Source organism: Plecotus auritus (assembly GCF_963455305.1).
Source record: "Plecotus auritus genome assembly, chromosome: 2".
Classification (NCBI taxonomy): domain Eukaryota; kingdom Metazoa; phylum Chordata; class Mammalia; order Chiroptera; family Vespertilionidae; genus Plecotus; species Plecotus auritus.
The window spans coordinates 220,600,250-220,622,899 of record NC_137771.1 but is presented as its reverse complement, the minus strand read 5'-3'; the positions used below and the strand labels follow the sequence as shown (position 1 = coordinate 220,622,899).

The 22,650-nt window shown below is 44.7% G+C and overlaps 1 protein-coding gene across 2 annotated transcripts in view; it reads right to left on the bottom strand.

Moving 5' to 3' along the window:
- Nucleotides 1-22,650, bottom strand: part of UBE2G2 (ubiquitin conjugating enzyme E2 G2) — a 30,148-nt gene that overhangs the window by 3,351 nt on the left and 4,147 nt on the right. Inside the window, exons 2-5 of one of the 2 annotated variants that reach the window (XM_080657198.1) lie at nucleotides 10,809-10,844; nucleotides 10,671-10,716; nucleotides 1,792-1,910; nucleotides 668-808 (exon numbers count right to left, since the gene is read on the bottom strand). In XM_080657198.1, the coding sequence (XP_080513324.1) occupies nucleotides 668-808; nucleotides 1,792-1,910; nucleotides 10,671-10,716; nucleotides 10,809-10,844 (342 nt within the window). The remainder of the gene's footprint in view (nucleotides 1-667; nucleotides 809-1,791; nucleotides 1,911-10,670; nucleotides 10,717-10,808; nucleotides 10,845-22,650) is intronic. The other variant, XM_080657199.1, reaches the window with a different exon arrangement.

Here is a 22,650-nt window from a genome sequence, read left to right as displayed (position 1 = left end):
CTATTCTTTAAAACAACAACAACAAACACACAAAAAACACATACACTGAAATTCTTGACTTCAGGTTCCTGGACTTCACTGAATCCCAAGCAGTCAGCTGAGGACCTCCAACAGCCCAAACCTAGTGGCCACTGAGGTTGGCCTCCAGCTGGGACCTCCTACAGCACCGTCAACTTTCTCTGTCTGACATGCCTCCATTTCCTCCTAATTTTCCAGACCACTTCCCCCATTCCTGTGAGGACCCCTCTCCTTCTATGTGCTCTTTTCTCCATTATCCCCTTTGTCCTACCCGTTACCAACAGATGATCCCATATCCTCACTTCCATGACCCACCCTCAGATGAATGGCTTCTGGACAAGCACTGGAGGGTGGACATTCATACCCCAAACTGTTCCCTTCCACAAATTATGCTCCCTCTGGATTCCTGTCCCCAAAGAGAGCACCCCATTGCCCAGGCACTAGGGTCAGAAACACAGGAGGAATTACGCTTGGAACAGTGTATATAAATAACGTAAAATGAAAAAGCAGAAAAGCATATATATAAACTCATCAAAACAATAAAGCTGAATTATAAAGACGAGGATGAAATGAGGGAGGAGGCACAGCCACTGAGCTATCTGGCTTCCTCTACTAGCAGCGAGCCCACAGTGGCCAAGGCTTTTCTCACCTGCCAGCATGCTCACCACCGACAGGAGGATCTTCTCCACGCTCTGCACAGGGCTCCACCTCTCGGCACTGCTCTCGTAGCCCATGGGGTCGTCGCCTGGAGCATGGAGGATGGAAATGCAGACTCTGCCATCAGGGTAGACTGCAGGGGCCAGAACACACCAGGTGAGCGATAACTGGGCCAGTGACCCAGCATGTGGTCAGGCCCCACAGAGGCAGGGAGCAGGAGGTGCAGACAGAGAGTGGGCTGTCTGCACAGCTGGAACACAACCTGAGTCCCCAAGTGTCAAGTTCCCATCCACACACTCCCATCCACATGGTCCTGGAAGGCCTATACGGGCCCCTCAGGTCACTGCTCACCCCCTGAAGGGGCTCTAGGCTGGTCTGTCCAGTTCTAGTCATTATGGGACAATTCTACCGTCATATGGTTGTTTTTAAAAAAATATTATATCCAAAAGAAGTAAATGAAAGGTTACCTGGCAATCAAATATTTCACCAAAATAGCCTATCTAATAAAAGGGTAATATGCAAATTAACCACCACTCCGTCACAAAGATAGCAGCGCCCAGTCCTCTCAGCCCCACCGGAGTCCCCCAGTACCGGGAGGGCGGCCGCAGAGAGCAGGCAGCATGAGCGACCTGGCAGAATGCTTGTTTCGTCGTTGCCCTGGTGACGAGGCAAGCGTTCCACACCCAGCTGCAGATGAGCCTCTGGGCCACGGAGAGCCTCTGGGCAGCAGGTGCGGAGCGGCCAGGCCCTGCAGAGAGCTACTGGCACACGGATTCGTGCGCAGGGCTACTAGTCTCACATAATCAGGATTGTTCACAATAATTCTACCATTAAATCCCTGAAAAATGTTCACATGGCTAGGACAAAGACAACTGAAATTACTTAAATATTTAAAAAAAGGCACGGGATTTCTCTTGGTAACTTACACTTTTATCTACATTAAACTGTCCTTCTAAACTGAAACCACAATGTTGTCAATACCACCATGATTAACTTGCTAAAGTTCAGAACATAAAAAATGTTTTCAGTGGTCTATTTCACTCACAGACACCACCTTTCATGTAGTCACTCTGGGGCCCTCCTGGAACCACTAAAACAACTTCCAAAAGTACTCACTGTTGGGATGAAACATCTCACAGGTGAATCTCATCTTTGGGGGACTTAATGGGTAATCAAGCGGGAAACTCAGGATGGCAGGAAAAACACCAAACTCAAAGCAAGTGTCTTCTGGGCCCCTGAAAGATATAAAATACACAGAACTTGAAGGTAATTTTTTCAATGTCTACCACACTTTAGAAATGAGTTCAAGGTATTTTTGCTTAATTGCACATGAAAAGATTATCTAAATACTAATGATGAATTGGTTCTTTTTCTGAATGGAAAATCCTGTCTCACTGTTGCGTTCCAACCTGGTTTAAATCTTAGGTACAAGCACAAAGATGAAGTTACAGGTAGTTTTTACACTAATAGAAGTAACAGTGGGGCCACAGAACCTCTATCATCATAGGATTAGAGAAAACTAAGGCCAGCACTGAAAGACCCTGAGGACTGTGCTTTTTTGTGTATGTGATACAATTACATTTTAGGAGAAAGATAAAAATTATGGCACATGTTAGAGCAAGATTCTATTGTAGTAAATAAATGAGGGGTTGAGAGTTGTTTTCCAAAGGGTATTTTTAATTTTTAAATGAGCTTCAGAAGTAGTTTTTCTAACCTTCCAGAAACAGGTAAAGAGCAGACGTGTGGTCCCTGCCAGGTTCCCTATAGAAGGCCAGGTATGCACACGTGCAGCAGTGTTGCAAGCAAGCCCTGACCTGCAGGCCTAAGCTCGGGGCCACACCCTGCATTTACACGGTCACCTAAGCACTCAATGTCACCAGGCACGTGCATGCCTGTTTGCCTGGGTTTACCAACTCCTCAGATGGAAAGTAGCAGAAACAGACTAAACCACTTCAGAAGTCCTATCACATTTTAAAACTCTATGAATATAAATGAACACTCTCTTGATCAATATACAATACCATGGCCGGCAGGAGAGGAGAAGTGAGAGCCACCAGCTTGAAATTTAAAAGAGATGAACTCCTCCACCCCATACAAATGTTGTTTATAAAATCTGCATTAGAGTAGCTTTAACAGATTTCAGACCATTTTTCCTATGTAAATTTTTATAGAAAACAGAATTGCTAAACAACTAAACACTAGGACAGCAGCAACCACTTTGGGTATGACCCATTAACTCAATAAGAAAAGAAATTCTACTCTATTCCTGTGAACCGAGAGGAGGTCTCTTTAGCAACACCTGTCTCTCTCTAAACAATGAGCCCAGCATGTTAATTCTACAGCATAGTGAGTGCCATCACAAGCACAAAAGCCTTGGCCACTGCAGAAGCAGTTCAACACAAGAGACCTGCTGCCTCTCAAAATAAATAAATACAAGATATAGCACAGGAAAAAAATTAAAATATATTTATTCTAAAACAATCTACATACATTTTAAAATTGTCTCTTAAAGTATAAATTTATTTTAAATCTTGATAAAATTATTTTTATTCAGTGAAATTTTAAAAATTTATGTAGATTGGCAAATATTAGAAACAACACTTATCTCTACAATTAAAGGAAACAGACAAAAAATTCAAAAAGAACAGAACTTTAGCCCTGGCTGGTGTGGCTCAGTTGGGTGAGCACTGTCCCAGTTGCCAGTTCAATTTCAGGTTGGGGCACATGCATGGGTTGAGGATTCAGTCCCAGATCAGGGTGTGAGCAGGAGGGATCAATGTTTCTCTCTCACATAGATGTTTCTCTTTCTCCTCCCTCTCCTTTCCTTTCTCTAAAATCAATTTTAAAACATGGAAGGAAGGAAGGAAGGAAGGAAGGAAGGAAGGAAGGAAGGAAGGAAGGAGGGAGGGAGGGAGGGAGGGAGGGAGGGAGGGAGGGAGGGAGGGAGGGAGGGAGGGAGGGAGGGAAGGAAGGAAGGAAGGAAGGAAGGAAGGAAGGAAGGAAGGAAGGAAGGAAGGAAAGAAGGCCGAAGAAAAGAACTTTATTTTCATTTGGTGCCAACACTATGGGCTTTCAATGACACCACCATAGTGGAGGCCAGGACCGAGTCACCAGCCTGGAGGCTGGGCTGCGGTAAAATGTTCAAAACAGGAACAAGGCAAGAAGTGTTCGGCGGAGCTAAATATTTTCTTTTTATTTATATATATATATTTTTACTAATAAATCTTTATTGTTCAGATTATTACAACTGTTCCTTTTTTCCCCCCATAGCTCCCCTCCACCCGGTTCCCACCCCACCCTCTGCCCTTACCCCTCCCCGACCCCCGTCCTCATCCATAGGCGTACGATTTTTGTCCAGTCTCTTCCCACACCCCTTTCCCTGCCCCGAGAATTGTCAGTCCACTCCCTTTCTATGCCCCTGATCCTATTATATTCACCAGTTTATTCTGTTCATCACACTTTTTACTCACTTGATTTTTAGATTCACTTGTTGAAAGATACGTATTTGCTGTCACTTTGTTGTTCATAATTTTTGTCTTTACCTTTTTCTTCTTCTTCCTCTTCTTAAAGAATACCCTTCACCACTTCATATAATACTGGTTTTCAATTTAAGAGGCTAATCTTGATTCTGAAAACTGTGTCCTTGCTACTTTAGGGGGAAGCCACAGTGAATAGGTACTTTGTTTTGGAAGGGTGTCACTGCATAACAGCGCCCAGAGCCTTGGCCTGAAACCAGGACAGGAAAGCCATAAGAGGAGGCAGGAATGGGGTGGGCTCCTGGAAGAGAGGTGGCCCACCAAAGCTGCAGGGGAAGGCGTCCGGCCTGGCACAGGGCTGCAGGCCACCACCACCAGGAGCTGTGCTCTTCCTGAATGGTGCCCTGGAAGCCTTTCTTTCTGCACACAGGGTCAGCACAGACCACATGCGAGATTTCCAATCGGCCCACACCTCTTTTCCAGAAGACCTCAAAGCAGATGGAAGTGCCACTCTGTCCTTACTCCATATGTCCTTCTGATAAAAGCTGTCAGGAAGTGCTGTTTTCACTTAAGAAAAGCTGGGATATAGCCAAGGATGAAATGACTTGGTCAAGGTCTTAAACCAGTTCAGTCCCGGAGTTAACAGTAGAACAGTTCAAACTGCTAACTCAGACGCTGGGCAACAGAGATATTATCTTTAAAAACAACAGTGTTACTAGGTCAGGAATGTGTGCCAGTGCTTCAATCTTTCTGGCACCTCTTTAGTAGAGGAAAAAAATGTCGGGGTAATGTTTCTGGAATGAGCCAAATGGTACTTGCTCAATACTCTGATAACAGTTCTTTGTTTCTCATAATAGAGCTTTCTTTAAAATAAAAAATCCACTGGATCGTCTGCAGCCTCAGAAACATGATCAAACATTTCCTAAAGTGTTCCCACATCTTAAATATCAAAGTGATTTTCAAATGCTCTGGTTCGCTACTGGTTTAAAACCAGGGTTCCTTTCTCTTCCAGAGGTCCTGGTGCCGGGGACAAGCCTACAGCTGGGCCCATGTGGGCAGTGGCATGCCAGCTGACTGATGGAAAACACTAGCGAGTAAATTCCTGAAGCAAGACAGAGAGACATAATTAGTATTATTTTTGGACAAGTTTTAGTGCCATACTCCAGGCAATAAAGAAGTGATAGCCTCCCTTCTTCACTAAATGCCTCATCTGAAAATCTTCAGGGGAAAAAATGTACAAGAAAAACCAAGGAAGCAAAACATTTTATCTATCTGAGGCAACTATACATTCTTCAAAGCCTGAAAATTCTTTTTTATCTCATTAATTAAAATAATGGCCTAAATTATTTCAGAGCTCTGAGATAGGTACTTATTTATTTGTTGAGACGAGTATTAAAGCAAAATACCCACGCTGCACTCTATAAAGGAAATTGTTCCACATCGCTCCACTCGGACGACTAGCTCAGGTGAGTCAGATGCTGAGGAGGAAATACCGAGAGCAACATGGGGGTCTAACCCTGACCACTGTTCATAGTGTCTGCTCTGCCTGAGGGACAGCTGCCTGCTGCTTCCTCCTGGAGTCGTGGCACCCCAATTCTGCACCATCCATAACAACCGATCACCTGTGCAGCTAGGCGTGCCTGCTGTGAGCCACCTGCCCTTGGGCATGTCCTAGCATCACAGCCCACATGGCTCTCCAGCTGGGGCAGGTGGTGAAGAAGCTGTTTTTGCTATTCCCTTTTTCAGGTTTGTCACAGCACACGAACAAAATGTCTCATACATGTGACAAGGGTTTAAATAATAAAGATTGTAAACCCATTCATTAGTACTTAAATTTGAACTGGATTACAAAGGACGGTTATGCTCCAAAGACATAACCGCCTGAAGCATAAAAAAGGTACACTGCTTCATAACACCTTCCACTTCCAGGCGGGTCCCAAAAGAGCCTGGCAGGCCATGAGGGGCACTGGCAGTACAACCCAGTCATCACATTTAGTCCTCAAGAAAAGCAGATAAATTCCACAATAAGATCCCACTTCACACCAGACAACACCAAGTGTGTGTGCGGGGGGAGTGGAGAAATGAAAACCCTCACCTGCGACTGGTAGGAATATAAAATAATGAGTGAGCTACTGTGGAAAACAGTTTGACTGTTTCTTAAACTGTTAAACACAGATTTATTCTATCCTCCAGCAACTCCACTCCTGCGTATCCAACCAGGAGAAACAGAAAAGCATGTCCACACAGACGGTTCACAGCAGCACTATAGCCCAAACATGGCAACACCGAAGTGTCCATCAGCTGATGAGCGGACACCTCAGATGGGACCCAACACACAGCGGAACACGACTCAGCAACAAAAAGGGAGGAACCACTGACACTCTGTGACACAGAGGAATGCAATCTATGCAGTACACTGAGTACCAGAAGCCAGACACAAAAGACAAGGTATTTTATGATTCCATTTGCAGGAAAAGTCCAGAAAAGGCAAATCTATTAAGGCAGAGAGTAGAGCAGAGCTGCCTGCAGCTGAGATGGGGATGGGAACTGACAGCAAATGGGAAAAGTTCTAAAACTGGATTGTGATGATGACTAAAAAACTCTGACTTATCACTTAATACAAGACAACTATGGTATATAAATTACATCTCAACAAAGCTGCAAAAAATTTTACACTGGGGGGCAACAGCTCAGTCATACTAGAATTTCTCGACCTCAGCACTGGTGCATCTTGGGCCAGACCGCCCCGTGCTGTGTTAGAGGCCATCCGGCGCACTGTGGGGTGTTTAGCAGTGTCCCACTAGATGCCAGTAGTGGAGCTCCCCTTACCCCTCAGTTGTGATAACCAAAAATGTCTCCAGACATTGCCAAATGTCCCATGGGAGTTGGGGGGGGGGGGGAGGGGCGCAGAATCAACCCCAGTTGACAACACTGGTCTAGACCTGCTGTTACATAATTTGCTTCTTCCTCTCCATAGCCACTGTGGACACATCTCTAGGCCAGTAGGTGGATTCTGCCTGAGCCTCTCTCGAACCACGTGGCATTCCACCGTATGGATGATCTGTAAATTATATTGGACAATGCCGTGTCCATATTACTGCAACCCAGATACATGCCCTTGACTGGGAATTGAAATTGCGTCCTTCTGGTATTTAGGCCAACACTCTAACCCAGCCGTGGGCAAACTATGGCCCGCGGGCCGGATCCGGCTGTTCTATCCGGTTCTCTTGCTCTCCCCTCCGCTCCTTTACTTTGAATTTATATTAGTTCACACAAACACTCCATCCATGCTTTTGTTCCGGCCCTCCGGTCCAGTTTAAGAACCCATTGTGGCCCTCGAGTCAAAAAGTTTGCCCACCCCTGCAACCATTGAGCCATGCCAGCCAGGGCTCATACTGAGATCTTGATAGCACTTCTATTGAAGAAATTCTTGGGGTTGGGACTGTTCAGTCAGAGAACATACAATACAAATTATAAGCATCTATCTTAATGTCTCAGGTCTGTTTTAGTAGCACAACACGCATGAGAGAAGCTCTATGATACTTTTCTGTCAACAAGAAAGCCTAATGTAAGGGTGGCTACTGTGACCATGATGTTCACACCTAATGTAAGTCAAGCCCAGTCCTAGGAGAAGCAACAGCCTCGGAATCCTTGCACCCACGGTCGTAACCCAGCTTGGACCCAAATGTGCCACAGTACCATGGGGGTAGTCAGCAAAGGGTCCCCAACCATTCAGGAAGAGGAAGTCCTTGTCATTTTATCACAACCGACAGATCCCCCTGGTCTGGAGAGGGGACAGCAGCTAGGCCATGGACCAGGCAGGGACGTCACCACTGCCAACTACTTCAAGAATGCTGGGGAAGGACAGAAACAACGTGGCAAAATTCCTAGGAACTTCATGCTTTTTCCAGCCATTGAGGATATAACAGATGTCCTGTACCCCATACTACAGGGCTCCAAAGAAAGAGTACGTCCAACCTCCACAGTTAAGGACCTCAGACAGCTCCCCACACCCACAGCCAGGGGCCAAAGAGGTCATGCAGCCAGACCCTGGAACACGAAGCCACTAGTTCATGGATGTTGAAGCCCTGTCCAAGTGGCTCAGCTGGTTGGAGCGTCGTCCCATATACCAAAAAGGTTGTGGGTTTGATCCCTGGTCAGGGCACATATCCATGGCAGCCATATGCCCTGCTGGCACACCTCCCTCAGTCTGATAGGAAGCCCCTGCCCTTCTTACTGAGTATAGGTTCCAACTCTAACATAAGCTCCGCAGAAAGTCATCAGAGTTATTTTCCCCTACTGACCGGACAACGGGCAGCAGTGATCTTACTTAATTATTCCTTGTTCACTAATTTGTTGTGCTCCCACCCCAGTCCCCCAGTCTTGTTCTTTCAGGATGGAGGTTCAGGGTCACCCCTACTATGCCTGTGTCTGCGAAGAAGTACCCTAATAACAGGCTCTCAGTGTTGTGTGTCTGGGACATGTGAAAAGATGTTTTCTTCCCGGCACATCTGAGATGGAGGCTCTGAAAGTAAGCTGAAAACTCTGGAAAATGAGACAAGCATGACTTTTATAAACACTAAGGTATGGGAGAAACTCTAGAAACAGTCAAAGAATAAAAAGAAAGAAAAGAAAACCTATCACTAAGTAGAGAAACTCAGCCAGCTGTCTGCCAAGACAGGAGGGTGAGCCGAATCAATGGGAGGACAGTTAATTCCTTAATAGATGTTTTAAGCACACTGGTGAACGGCCTCTTGTTTGTGAAAGGATCTGGAACAGGACCAAAACCCACATACTCACAAGATCCTGAAGCAGGGGAATTCCACATTAAAGCAAAAGCCTTATTCAAACACAGAAGTGCTCTACCTAAAAAATAGTTCTAATTACTTTTTAAGACAGGTTTTCATAATATTGATTTAATTTTATACTGTTTATCTAAAATTAGTAATAGTTACCCTAACAGATTTTAAACAATAAACACTATTAAAAAACCATAGTGAGAGGCTCATGTGTCCCTTTAAAGGCTTCTAAATAGTCTCCTGGGCTGCGCATCGTCACTACCTCCCAGACACAAAAGGCCTATCAGGTGCCCACAGACCTCTGCACTCAAAGGGACTTCCAAAATTCTGTCCCTACAAGCAGGCTTGCTGCCTGGTGTATGTGTATGTGTCTGTGTTAACACAAAGGAATTGCACGTGATACAGTAAATGAGAAAAGCAGGTTAAAGAGCAAGTTCCTACAGTGTGATATCTTGTTTCTTTAAAAGCTACACTAACATGAGTACAGTATTCCATTGGATGTAGGTCATTGCTGACCCGGAGCCCACGCTGTGGGGTGAAAGACACAATGCAGTTACAAATACACGCTGCAAAGACATGCTCATACCAGAAACACTGGAACACAGGAAAACTATGGGTATCATGGACCCAAGCAATGAAGAGATTACAAATGATCAGGAAACATTAGCATGCTATACTGTCTCTGGATAGTGTTCACTCATTTTTGCTTATCAAAAAACTTATCTTCACATCAATTTTCATATATTAATCTAACCTCACAGATAACAGCAGCAACTTGTTTCTCAAACTAACATGTAAATGTTAGGAACTAATGTCATACAAGCACCAGGAAAATCCAGAAAGTCTGATTACATTTAAAATTACATCCTGAAATCAGAGTTCACATTTGCTGCAGCAGCTTCAAGCTTCTCCCAGTCCCTTCCCAGTAGGGCACTGCATCCAACGGGAAAACTTCCTAGCTAGGTGAAGACCTCATCTCATGAGAAAACCGAGGACTGATTATAAATCTCAACTACCTAAATGTTACCGGGCCACATTTTCTTGAAATACCCTAAGTCTAAGAATAGCCCAAAAATTGTACATCTAAGGTATAAAGAAGGCAAACAAAGAGCCTGGGTCATAGAGCCATAGAAGACTCTAGAAGCAGAGGTCTATTTGTTGCTCTTTAAGCAACATCACTGTACATGAAACCCAGTTACAGTCTTTCTAGACTGGGTAGGAACTGCACAGGTCATCTCAGAAGAACTGAGCATGTCTCCCGGTCAGGGACGATGGAAGGCCAGACAAGGCACACGGAAGGAGAGGCAGAGGGGAAGACCAGTCCTGGTGCGCAGGCGGGGTGGCCACCCCCACACGAAGGAGCCTTTTCAACCTCAAAGCCTTGGCTCTCAGAAGTTCTTGAAGCCAAAGCCACCCATGCTGTTTGAAGCTAATTCAGCACAACACAGACCATTCACCATTTATTTTAAAACTCTACAAATATATAATGCTTACTAAACCTTTTACTGGTGGTGCTAAGGAAACACTTTCATTTCTTATGGATAAATGTTTGTGTTGTTTTCCGCCTTCAGATTATCAGACTAGAGAAGAGCTAAATTTCAGACACACTTAGCCTTTTTTCTGATCAACACTTCTTAGCAGAGTTGCACTGCCAAACATGATGTGCAGGTCTAATTTCCAGTAAAGTCTTAAAGACTAAAAACATATAGGATTAACTTACATGATCAATGCCTCCCATTCAAAAAAATTCTCTTCATTCATGGGACCTGCAGAAAAAGAAAAATAGCCACATTGTCACTTAGAAGGCAGCTTTGGCTATTAAAAGTTAATTAGAAAAAGGTTAACTTTAGTGCCTCACCTGCCACAATTCCTTCCGGAGGATTCAGTGTTAATTCTATAAAATTAAAAAGTAAAACCATTATGAAACAGAATGAATATTACTGTTGGCATTTTAACAAAACAACTGTAAAAACTATACAAACTATAAATTATATAGTATAATATTAGCAGATCAAAATTCTTTGTACAAAGTGAATGACTGTTCCAGTTACATTTCTGATAGACTATAGTGAATAATTCTTTATTCCAGCAAAAAAGCAGAATTTTAGAGCTAGAAACCCTTTCATTCTACAGATGAAGAAACAAACAAAAGGAGTTAACTGTCTTTCCAAAATACTCCTGCTGGAAACACAGGATATTATTTTCCAACTGAAAAGTATCTCCTGTCACTCTAAGACAAACTAGAGAAGTGAGGAGAACTGAGGCTTCAAAAGCTTGACTCAGAATCAAGGACACCAAGCACTGCATAGACCAGCTGCCAGCCTCTAACATCACTGCACAATCTATGAGCCCCACAGATGTAATATTCCACAGAGTATCAGACTTCAGCACTGACAGCAGAAACACTAAGAAATAAGTCAACAGCAGCACTGCTCAGCAATTTAAGATCATTATGTAGTTGTTGAAAACGGTGAGGCCCAGCTCTGCAACTTAGAAGCTGCCACTAAGAAAAGTCATTTAACTCCTGGCCTCCTAGTTTTTATGAGAGACTCCCAGTGAACAAATCCAGAAATATGAGGAGAAGAAGATGAAAAATCATGGGCAATAAGGGTGGCAAACAGGAGTAAGGAAGTAGGCCAAAATGCATGCCCCATTTGGGCTGAGGACATCACTAAAATAGTAAGAAACATGCAAACAGAAGATCTATAAAACCAAACGTTGTTTGTTTTTAAATATATTTTTATTGATTACAGAGAGGAAGGAGAGTGAGAGACAGAAATATCAATGATGAGAGAGAATCATTGATCGGCTGCCTCCTACACACCCCACACCAGGGCTAGAGCCCACAACCCGGGAATGTGCCCTGACTAGGAATTGAACTGTGACCTTCTGGTTCATTGGTTGACGCTCAACCACTGAGCCACGCCTGCCTGGCCAAACACTGGTTTTTAAAGAGACATAAAATTAACAAATCCCTGCTAAATAAACAGGCCTAAGGACTGGAAAAGAAAAAATAATTTGTCATTAGTCATAGATGCTGTGCCAATATACATAGAAAGTCCAAAGGAACCTAAAAAAAAATATTAGAAAAAGTAAGTTTGCCAATACTGCTGAATATATATATATATAAAACTGAGTTGTATTTCTATATATTAGCAAGTTAGAAAAGGGAAGTATTAAAAATGATACCATTTATAATGGGAAATGTAAAAATAATTTCATTGTTGTTAATCTTCACCTGAGGAGATTTTTTCATTGATTTTTAGACAGAGTAGAAGGAAGGGGGGGGGGGGGAGAGAGAGAGAGAGAGAGAGAGAGAGAGAGAGAGAGAGAGAGAGAGAGAGAGAGAGAAACATCAATGTGAGAGAGACACATCGATTGGTTGCCTTCTGCACGTGCCGCAACCGGGGCCAGGGTTCAAGCCTGCTACCAAGATACATGCCCTTGACCAGAATCGAACCCGGTACCCTTCAGTCCTCAGATCGACAGACACTCCAACCACTAAGCCAAACTGGCTGGGGCTAAAAATAATTTTTTAAAAGATGTGCAAGATCTGTAATAGATGAAAAGAACTTATTAAAGAAGAGTATCATACTCGTGGACAAAAACAAACTCATTATTATATAGTTACCAACCCTTCGCAAAATGAATCTATTAGTTCAATGCAACCTCAGCCAAAATCCCAACATGTTTTCTTGTTTGAATTTGACAAGACTATTCTAAAGATACATGAAAATGCAAATGACCAAGAATAGCCAAGACACTCTCACGACTTATCCTAAAACTACACTATGTGCATTGTGATGTTGGCACAGAGTTCCATAAATCAATGGAATAGGACAGAGCACAACCAGAAACAGGCTCATGGAAATACAGACCCTCAATTCACTCTGAAGGCAGTACTACAGAACAGAGGGGAAAGACAGGCTTTCCCACAAATGATGCTAATCTTTAGACAAAAAACTTTTCACCCTGACCAGTGTGGTTCAATTGGTTGGGTGTTGTCTCACGCACCAAAAGGTTGCCGGTTCCATTCCTAGTCAGGGCACATGCCTGGGTTATGGGATCCGTCCCCTGTATGGGGGGGTGGAGGGGTGCAGCTGATAGATGTTTCGTTCTCACATCAATGTTTTTCTTTCTCTCTCTCTCCCTTCCTCTCTAAAAATCAATTTAAAAACTTGAACATTTTTATTAAAAATAAAACTTTCCCCCCATTTCATACTATGTACAAAAAACAGAATATATAAGAAAAAAGAAAGAAGGAACATGTGAGATAATAAAAAAAAATATGCTGGTCTCTGTTCCTAGCTCCTGGGCACAGTGCTCCTGAAACCCTTGGAAATTCCTAAGTGACAGGAAAATCAGGAGTATCTTTGGTTCTATTTGGGCTCTGCTCCTGTCCTGCCCAACTCCTTGTTCCTGACACAAGGCTCCTAAATCCCTTGAACTCCCTGGGTGACAGGAGTCTTTGTTCTAATGAGGTGACTGTGGGTGGGCTCCTGGGTGGCTCTTGGATGAGGGCTGGTTACCAGAAAGACAGAAATGTAACTAGATATAAGCTTGGAACTTTCAGTCCCTTCCCGCATTCCTCAGACAAGGGAAAGGAGCTGGATGGAGATGGAGGTAATGATCCATCATGCCTATGAGAGGACTCCATAGAATCCCAATAGCATGAGGTTCAGGGAGCTTCTAGGTTGTTGAACATGAAGAGGAGCTTATTCAGAGAGGGCACCAAAGCTCCACACCCTTTCCCCATATGTTGCCCTACACATCTCTTCCATCTGGATGTTTACCTGTATCCTTTATCCTTTTATAATAAACTGGTAAACTATTTTCCTGAATTCTGAGCAGCTCTAATAAATTTATCAAACCTACATTGAGGGTCAATTTATAGTTAATCAGTCAGAAGCACAGGTGACAACCTGGACTAACAATTGGCATCTGACACCATCTCCAGGTAAATGGTGTTAGGACTAGAGGGCACCCACCTGGTGTCACAGAATTGTCTGGTGGAGGGAAATATGTTAATTAAACCCACACATCTACTTTCACAAGTGTTGTGACTGTGAGAGTAAAGGAGACACACAGAAGTATAGTTTTCTAAACACCGCAAAGGATGTGAACAGACATCCAAAGAAGACATGCATGGCAAATCAGCATGTGGAAAGATGTTCAACATGTGAGTCATAAGGAAAAGGAAAATTAAAACCACAAAAAGATATAGCTCTATATCTTTATCTGTAAAAATACCTTTATTCAGTCAAAACAAAATTGCTAAAATAAATAAATAAATAAAAGACTGACAATGCCAAGTGTTGGCAAGTTTAGCAACTGGATCTCGGATGCATCATTGGTAGAAATGCAAAATGGTCTGTTAAAACAGTTTGACCATCCTAATATATAAAAACCCAGGGTCCATAACATCCAAAACAACTGAAGGCTCGACCAATCGGAATTCAGTCCTGTAGTCAGTGCTGGGTTGCCGCTGTGACCCAGCACTGACTATTGAGGGCGCTGCAGATCAGGCCCCAAGAGAGGCCTGGAGAGAGAAGCAGGGTCTGATCTGTAGCCTCCGTGGCAGATGTATCAGCACTTGCCTCTCTCTTTCTCTCCGGGCCTGGCCAGCAGTCACTCCTCTCTTTCTCTCGGGCCTCTGCTGGGGCTACTGATCAGCCCCGCCTCTCTTATCAGGCCTGTTGATAGGCCCAGAGACACTGACTGGCAGAGAAACCAACCAATCAGAACCAAATCTGGGTGAAGTGTGAGGAGCCAATGGCTGCCTAGGAGGCGGAGATTTGGACGCTGATTGGCGTAGAAATCGACCAAATCAGAACCAAATCTGGGTGAAGTGTGAGGAGCCAATGGTTGCTTAGGAGGCGGAGCTTTTGATGCTGACTGGCATAGACACCAACCAATCAGGACCTAATCCGGGTGAACTTAGAAGGCAGAACCTAAGGTGGGGACTGAGGAGGGGTTTTAAGGGCAACAGCTGTTTGGTGTAAGGTATAAGAAAGCGGTTCAATTTTTTAATGACCGGTTTGGTAGTATAGTGCATATGGCTGGCCATCAGTCCAGCTATAGGGATTATGTATTTTTGTCTGCCAAAAGCATCTCCTCCTGATGAAAAAGACTCCCCCCCGACCCGCCCAATTTAAGCAATCCTATCCTATATAATCTATCTATACTAATAAAAGGGTAATATGCTAATTAAACCAGGTCAACCGGCCATCTTCCGGACGTCCGACTTCCTTCCGGACAAAGCCATGGTGGTGGAGGCTGAGGTAGAGGCCGTTGGGGGTGATCAGGCCAGCAGGGAGAGCAGTTGGGGGTGAGATCAGGCCGGCAGGGGAGGGCCATTGGGGGCAACCAGGCCGGCAGGGCAGTTAAGGGCAATCAGGCAGGCAGAGGCAGTTAGGGTCTATCAGGCCGGCAGGGGAGGGCAGTTGGGGGCGAGATCAGGCCAGCAAGGTAGGGCAGTTGGGGGTGAGATCAGGCCGTCAAGGTAGGGCAGTTGGGGGCAATCAGGCAGAGGCAGTTAGGGGCAATCAGGCAGGCAGGCAGGTGAGCTGTTAGGAGCCAGCAGTCCCACATTGTGAGAGGGATGTCTGACCACAGGTTTAGGCCCAATCCCTGTGGGTGGGATCGGGCCTAAACTGGTGGTTGGACATCCCCCAAGGGGTCCCTGATTGGAGAAGGTGCAGGCTGGGCTGAGGGACACCCCCCCCCCACCCCGGCCACGAATTTCATGCACCGGGTCACTATTTTCTAATAAAAACAATTTAAACGTATACTTACCCTGAGACCCGGTGGACTCAAGATAAATGAAAACATACATTCCCACAGGTGCATACATGAATATTCATAGCAAGTTCATTCATATAAACCCAAACTGGAATCAACCCAAATGTCCATCCTCTGTAAATAAACAAGGTGTGATCTTGTGTACAGCACTTGGCAACGAAGGAACTAGCTACTGACACACCCAAAAAAATGAATTACTCTCAGAACACTAAGTGAAAGAAACCTATTTATATGAAATTCTAGAAAAAAAACAAGACCATAGTAATAAAAAGCAAATCAAGTGTGGCCAGAGGCCAGGGCCACAGGTAAGTGGGAGGGGACTGCAAAAGGAACAAGGGAACTCTCTGGGGTCATGGAAATGTTCTGTATCAGGATTGTACTGATGGCTACACAGCAGTGTATACTTGCCAAAGCTCCAAGAATGGTATATTTGAAGTTGGTGCGTTTTACTGTATGTAAATTTTATCTCAATAAGTTGACACCCCCAAAATTAATTTCAGTTGTTTTAGGAAATATAAAACAATAAATCTCCTAGAGCCGTGGTTGGCAAACTGTGGCTCACGAGCTACATGCGGCTCTTTGGCCCCTTGGTCTTCCACAAAAGACCATGGCCTGGGTGAGTCTATTTTGAAGAAGTGGTGTTAGAAGAAGTTTAAGTTTAAAAAAATTGGCTCTCAAAAGAAATTTCAATCGTTGTACTGTTGATATTTGGCTCTGTTGACTAATGAGTTTGCTGACCACTGTCCTAGAGGATAATACAGGGGAATATCTTCATGCTCTAGTAAAACTAATAATACAGTTAATAACCAAGGAGTACTAACCATAAAGGAAAAGACTGAAAAAATTAAGTACATTAAAAGTAAGAATCTCTTTATGTCAAAAGATATCTCTTTAAAAAAAAAAAATTCAAAAAATTACTTAAGAGAGTAAAAAGGTAAGCCACAGCCCAGCTGGTGTGGCTTAGTGGTTGAACGTGGACCTATGAACCAGGTGGTCATGGTTTGATTCCAGGTCAGGGCACATGCCCTGCGTACCCAGTGAGGGGTATGCAGGAGGCAGCCAATTGATGATTCTCTCTCATCAGTGATGTTTCTATCTCTCTCTTCCTCTCCCTTCATTTAGAAAACTGACAATAAGAAGTGTCTGTACAGATAAAGAGCAACAAAAACACACTGCTGGAGGGAGTTTAAGTTGGTATTTTGGAAATGAGGTTGCTATTACCTACTAAGACCCAGCAACTCCTCGTAGGAGTACAAACACAGATATATGTGCATCAAGAGACATGTCTAAGAATATTTTTTCCCACTTGCTGATGTCATCACTCAGAAGAGCTACAGATTCTAAGTAGCAACCAACATGTTTCTATGCAGAGTAACTTATACCAAATTATAACAAATCCCCTATGAATCCACCTCTGGAAAAATACAGGGAAATACTAGGTGAAATGTCACTGGATTAATTATGGAGTTTGATATTTAACATTTTGGCATGCTCCCTAAAGAGACAAAGGATACCAGCTTAAGCAAGTGAGCATTTGATGACCCTAAATCCTCAGATTAAAAAAGAAAAGAATGCATGCATTGATGGAAAAGTAAAGCTAAACAAGGAGGAGACTCTCCTGTGAGGAAGAGCTGCCAAGGGGTGGGGGGCCCACCCCATGGGGTTCTAGAGGGCTGGCAGCCTTCTCACTTCCCCTGGCTGGTAATGCTCTCTCTGAGAACTCCCTAAGCTGATATCCTTCCTTGTACTTTTCTTTGTCCCATTATATTTCAAGCTAGTAAATACTTTTAAAAGCTGTTACTGCAACAGTTCTGACAGGGAAGATGATGCCCTAGGCCAGTGGTCAGCAAACTGCCGCTCGCGAGCCACATGCGACTCTTTGGCCCCTTGAGTGTGGCTCTTCCACAAAATACCACGGCCTGGGCGAGTCTATTTTGAAGAAGTGGCGTTAGAAAAAGTTTAAGTTTAAAAAATTTGGCTCTCAAAAGAAATTTCTATCGTTGTACTGTTGATATTTGGCTCTGTTGACTAATGAGTTTGCCGACCACTGCCCTAGGCCAAAATAGCAACTGTGAAAGTGGTAAGGAATGGCCCATAGGCAGAGGTGGCAGGGCTTGCTGATAAAGCTGATGTGCTATGTGAGGACAAACAAGAGGAGTCCAGACCACTAAGTGAGTGGTGGCACCATTACTGGAATGGAAGAGTTCTCACTTAAACATGGGAAGGCCGAGACATCAGTAAACAGACAAGCAGAGGTGACTAGCAAGCAGTCGAGAATGAGTCTGAAGCTCCAGGAAGGATGGATGTTGGAGACAGAAAGTGGGGAGTTACTGCATGGGGAGTGCACAGAGCCTCCAGGGCCTGATGGGATTCTCCAGAGCAGTATTTCCCAAGGAACATTTGGAAATACGGGGGGTCATTTTTAGATTGCACAGTGACTGGGGAATGCTACTGCCATCTGGTAGGAAGTGACCAGAAGCACTTAACATTCTGCCATAAATGAGTCCTACACAAGGAAAAATTATTTCACTCAAAATGCCAGTAACACCTGTGGAGAAACCGTGACCCAGGAAACAAGTAAAGGGATGTCTGTTACTGAGGATGAAGAGGAAGGGACAGCAGATGTTAGGGGAGGCCAGTGAAGTAACACAAATTAGATATTGTCCCAAACACCAAGTGCTTTAGTAAATACTTCAAGGAGGGAAGAACCAAGTGCAAATGAGGTCAATTACCAAGGAGACTGAGACCGTTGGATTTGGCAAGACAGACCCTGACTATCTCAGCCCCTCTCTGTATCTCTTCACAGTAGTAGACTGGGAGAAGTGACCCTAGGACCGAACTCACCAGGCTTTATACACCTAGTCATCTGAAATCTCATCTGGTTTTTGTGTCAAATCACATTTTTGTAAAAACAACAATAACAACAAAGAAATAAACAACAGATTAAGGCAGGTGGGTTATAAATTGCTAAGGGGAGCAGGGGGGCTGGGGTTGGAGGGATGACAACGTCAATGCTAATGGAGAAGAGTGCCTAAGAGCAACACAGAGAAATAATTACACCAATAATTTTCATGGAATCTCAAGGAGGAGCTTACACCAAAAAGAGCTGGCTTTCTTCTTCATTTGTGGAGTTCCCCCTTGGAACTTCCCTCTGTGCCACCCTCCCTTTAGGGAGAGAGCAAAGGGTTGTCTAAACTGTAGCTGGAGAACCAGCCCACATGCAGCAGCCTTCCCACCAGCATTCTTATTCACCAGCGGCATCTACTGGTCAGTACGAAACTACAGTAACCCAGTTCACTAAGAGGGAATGCTGTGGACTACACACACATAGACACATACACATACACACACACACACACACTACAGTTTTGTATTTACAGATAAAAACAACTTTAAAAAGAGAAACAAAATCTTAACAATGCCAGAGAAATTTGCAAAGACCATGCCACTGATTATTCGACAATGTTGTTAAAAGCATTTTTTTAAAGTGGCTTAAAAAATAGCTGCCACACAAAATGAAATATAAATTAAACCTTTAACCCAGCAATCCCATGTCTCAGAATAGATCCCACGGAAACACTGGTAAAAATAAGAGACATGCATAAAGCTATTCATTTCAGGACCATTTATAATAGCAAAAAAACTGGAAACGATTCCAACACTATCCATAGGGGACCAGTCAACTCATGTTACATCTGCCTAAAGCAGTGTTTGGCAAACTCATTAGTCAAAAGAGCCAAATATCAACAGTACAACAATTGAAATTTCTTTGGAGAGCCAAATTTTTTAAACTTAAACTTCTTCTAACGCCACTTCTTCAAAATAGACTCACCCAGGCCGTGGTATTTTGTGGAAGAGCCACACTCAAGGGGCCAAAGAGCCGCATGTGGCTCACGAGCCACGGTTTGCCGACCACTGGCCTAGAGAATACCTGCAGCTGTGAAAAGGAATGATGAACACCTCTATGCACTAACACAGAATAAACTCTAGGGCGTCTATATAATAAAGAGCCAGGGTTGTAACAACCATTACGACCAAAGGCTCAACCAGACCGGCAGTCAGTGCTGGGTTGCCGTGAGGACCCAGCACTGACTGGGGCTGCTGCCGGCGCCCTGACCCAGCACTGACTACCTAGGGGGCTGCGGATCAGGCCTGGAGAGAGGCCTGCAGAGAGAGAGGCAGGGTCTGATCCGTAGCCTCTGTGGCAGCCATTGATCAGAGCTTGCCTCTCTTTCTCTCCCAGCCTGGCCAACAACCGCGCCTCCATTTCTCTCCAAGCCTCCATCAGGGCTGCTGATCAGCACCGCCTTTCTGATCAGGCCCTGTTGATAGGCTCAGAGATGCTAACTGGCATAGAAACTGACCATTCAGAACCAAATCTGGGTGAATGTAAGGAGCCAATGGCTGCCTAGGAGGCAGAGCTTTTTACACTGACTGGCATAGAAACTGACCAATCAGAACCAAATCTGGGTCAACTGTGAGGAGCCAATGGATGCCTAGGGGGCGGAACTTTTGACGCTGACTGGCATAGAAACTGACCAATCTGAACCAAATTGGCTGGCAGAGGAGGGCAGTTGGGGGCGAAAACAGGCCAGCAGGGGGGGGCAGTTAGGGGTGATCAGCCAGGCAAAGGCAGTTGGGGGCTTGATCAGGCCAGCAGGGGAGAGGAGTTGGGGGCTCGATCAGGCCGGCAGGGGAGGGCAGTTAGGGGCGATCAGGCAGGCAGGCAGAGAGTTTAGGGGTGATCAGGCAGGCAGGCAGGTGAGTGGTTAGGAGCCAGCGGTCCCAGATTGTGAGAGGGGTCCCTGATTGGAGTGGGTGCAGGCTGGGCTGAGGGAAACCCCCCTCCGTGCATGAATTTTATGCACCGGGCTTCTAGTCTATAATAATGAAAGTGTAATAAGCTAATTAGACCAGATGTCCTTCTGGACTAAGCCAGGGCTGCGAGGGAAGCCCAGGTCCTGAGTGCCAGAGGGAAGCCGGTGCCAGCAGCCGGGGGAAGGCCTACTCTTGCACGAATTTTGTGCATCGGGTCTCTAGTATAAAATAAAAAACAAAGAGGAAAATGTGTAACTTGCATCCCTAATGAAGTGATTCAGGTTAAATGAAGTTGCTGGGATGGGTTCTAATGTAATCTGACTGGTGTCCTTATAGGAGATTAGAACACAGACACAAAGGGATACTGCATGAGGACACAGGGAGAAGACAGCTGTATGCTCAGGAGAGGTTACATTATATGAAGAATTCTTACAACTTCATAAAACAAACATAACTAAAACATGAGCAAAAAACTCAAAGACACACCTTCAAAAAGGTATTATGGATGGCATATAAACACATTAAATGATACTCAATGTCACTGATCATTAGGAAAATGCAAATTAAAACCAAAATGAGAGGATGGTGACGTATAAAGATCTGAACTCACTACCCCAAAAAGATACTTTTTCCCTCTTATTAACAAACTAAAGGCCCGGTGCATGAAATTCATGCACTGGGGTTAAGGGGGGGGGGGAGGTCCTCAGCCCAGCCTGCCCCTTCTCACATTCCAGGAGCCCTCAGGGGACAGCTTAGGCCCACTCCCCATGGTCTGGCCTGGCCTGCCTCTGCGGGAGGCTACTGAGCTGATCAGGAGAAGGCACCACCCCCATCACCCCACTGCTGCTGCCACTGCTGGCCGCCACAGCCGCCAAGGTGTTTTCATCAACACGGACTCCAGTCCCTTCACCACGAAAAAATGACCTTTTTTTAAGGCATTTTCAAGATATCTCTTTCATAGGATATGACATTTCTTTCTTTCTTTCTTTTTTTATCCTCACCTGAGGATATTTTTCCATTGATTTTTAGAGAACGTGGAAGAGAGAGGGAAAGACAGAGAGAAACATCAATGTGAGAGGGACACTTCAATTGGTTGTCTCCTGCATGAGCCCTGACCTGGGGCCCGGCTAGGGAGAAGCCTGCAACCTAGGTACATACCCTTGACCAGAATCGAGCCCGGACCCTGCAGTCCACAGGCCGAGGCTCCATCCACTGAGCCAAACCGGCTAGGGCAGTGGTCGGCAAACTGCAGCTCACGAGCCACATGCGGCTCTTTAGCCCCTTCAGTGTGGCTCTTCCACAAAATACCACGGCCTGGGTGAGTCCATTTTGAAGAAATGGCATTAGAAGAAGTTTAAGTTTAAAAAATATGGCTCTCAAAAGAAATTTCAATCGTTGTACTGTTGATATTTGGCTCTGTTGACTAATGAGTTTGCCGACCACTGGGCTAGGGCAGGATATGACATTTCTTAGCTCCTCCAGCAGCGGACCTTCATTTTTTCCTCCAGGAATGAGGTGGAAAAACCCTAGATCACCTTCTTGAATTCTTATTACCCAAGTTACCAAGAACACTGCAAGTGGTATACCAGGAGCTTAGCCAATGAGCAGTCAGAAAAGGTGTTTCCTCTGCAGCTCATGGGCAGAGGCAGGCCCTGTCTCCGCTCCGGGCCTGCCGCGACGGCGCTGGCAGGCCCCCCTGTCTCCACTCCAGGCCTGCTCAGGCCGCTGCGGCATCCATGGCTTGCCTCACCTCACACGCAGTCCCCTCCCGCCCATCTGCGCATGCATCCTCCTCCTGAGCGGTCGTGATGTTACGGTATCCTGGAAAATTTGCATATTACCTCTCTCTCTCTCTCTCTCTCTCTCTCTCTCTCTATATATATATATATATATTGAGTGGCCAAATTATTATGATCTCTGAACACATAATAATCTGGCCACTCAGTGTATTTGTATCTCAAATGGGTACCAAAAGTATTCTAGACTTTTGCTGGTGATCAACCACCTATTTGCCCTGAGCTTTCTATCAGCCAGTGCAAAGGGGAAAACTGATCAGGTGCACAATTTATAGTATCTTTGAT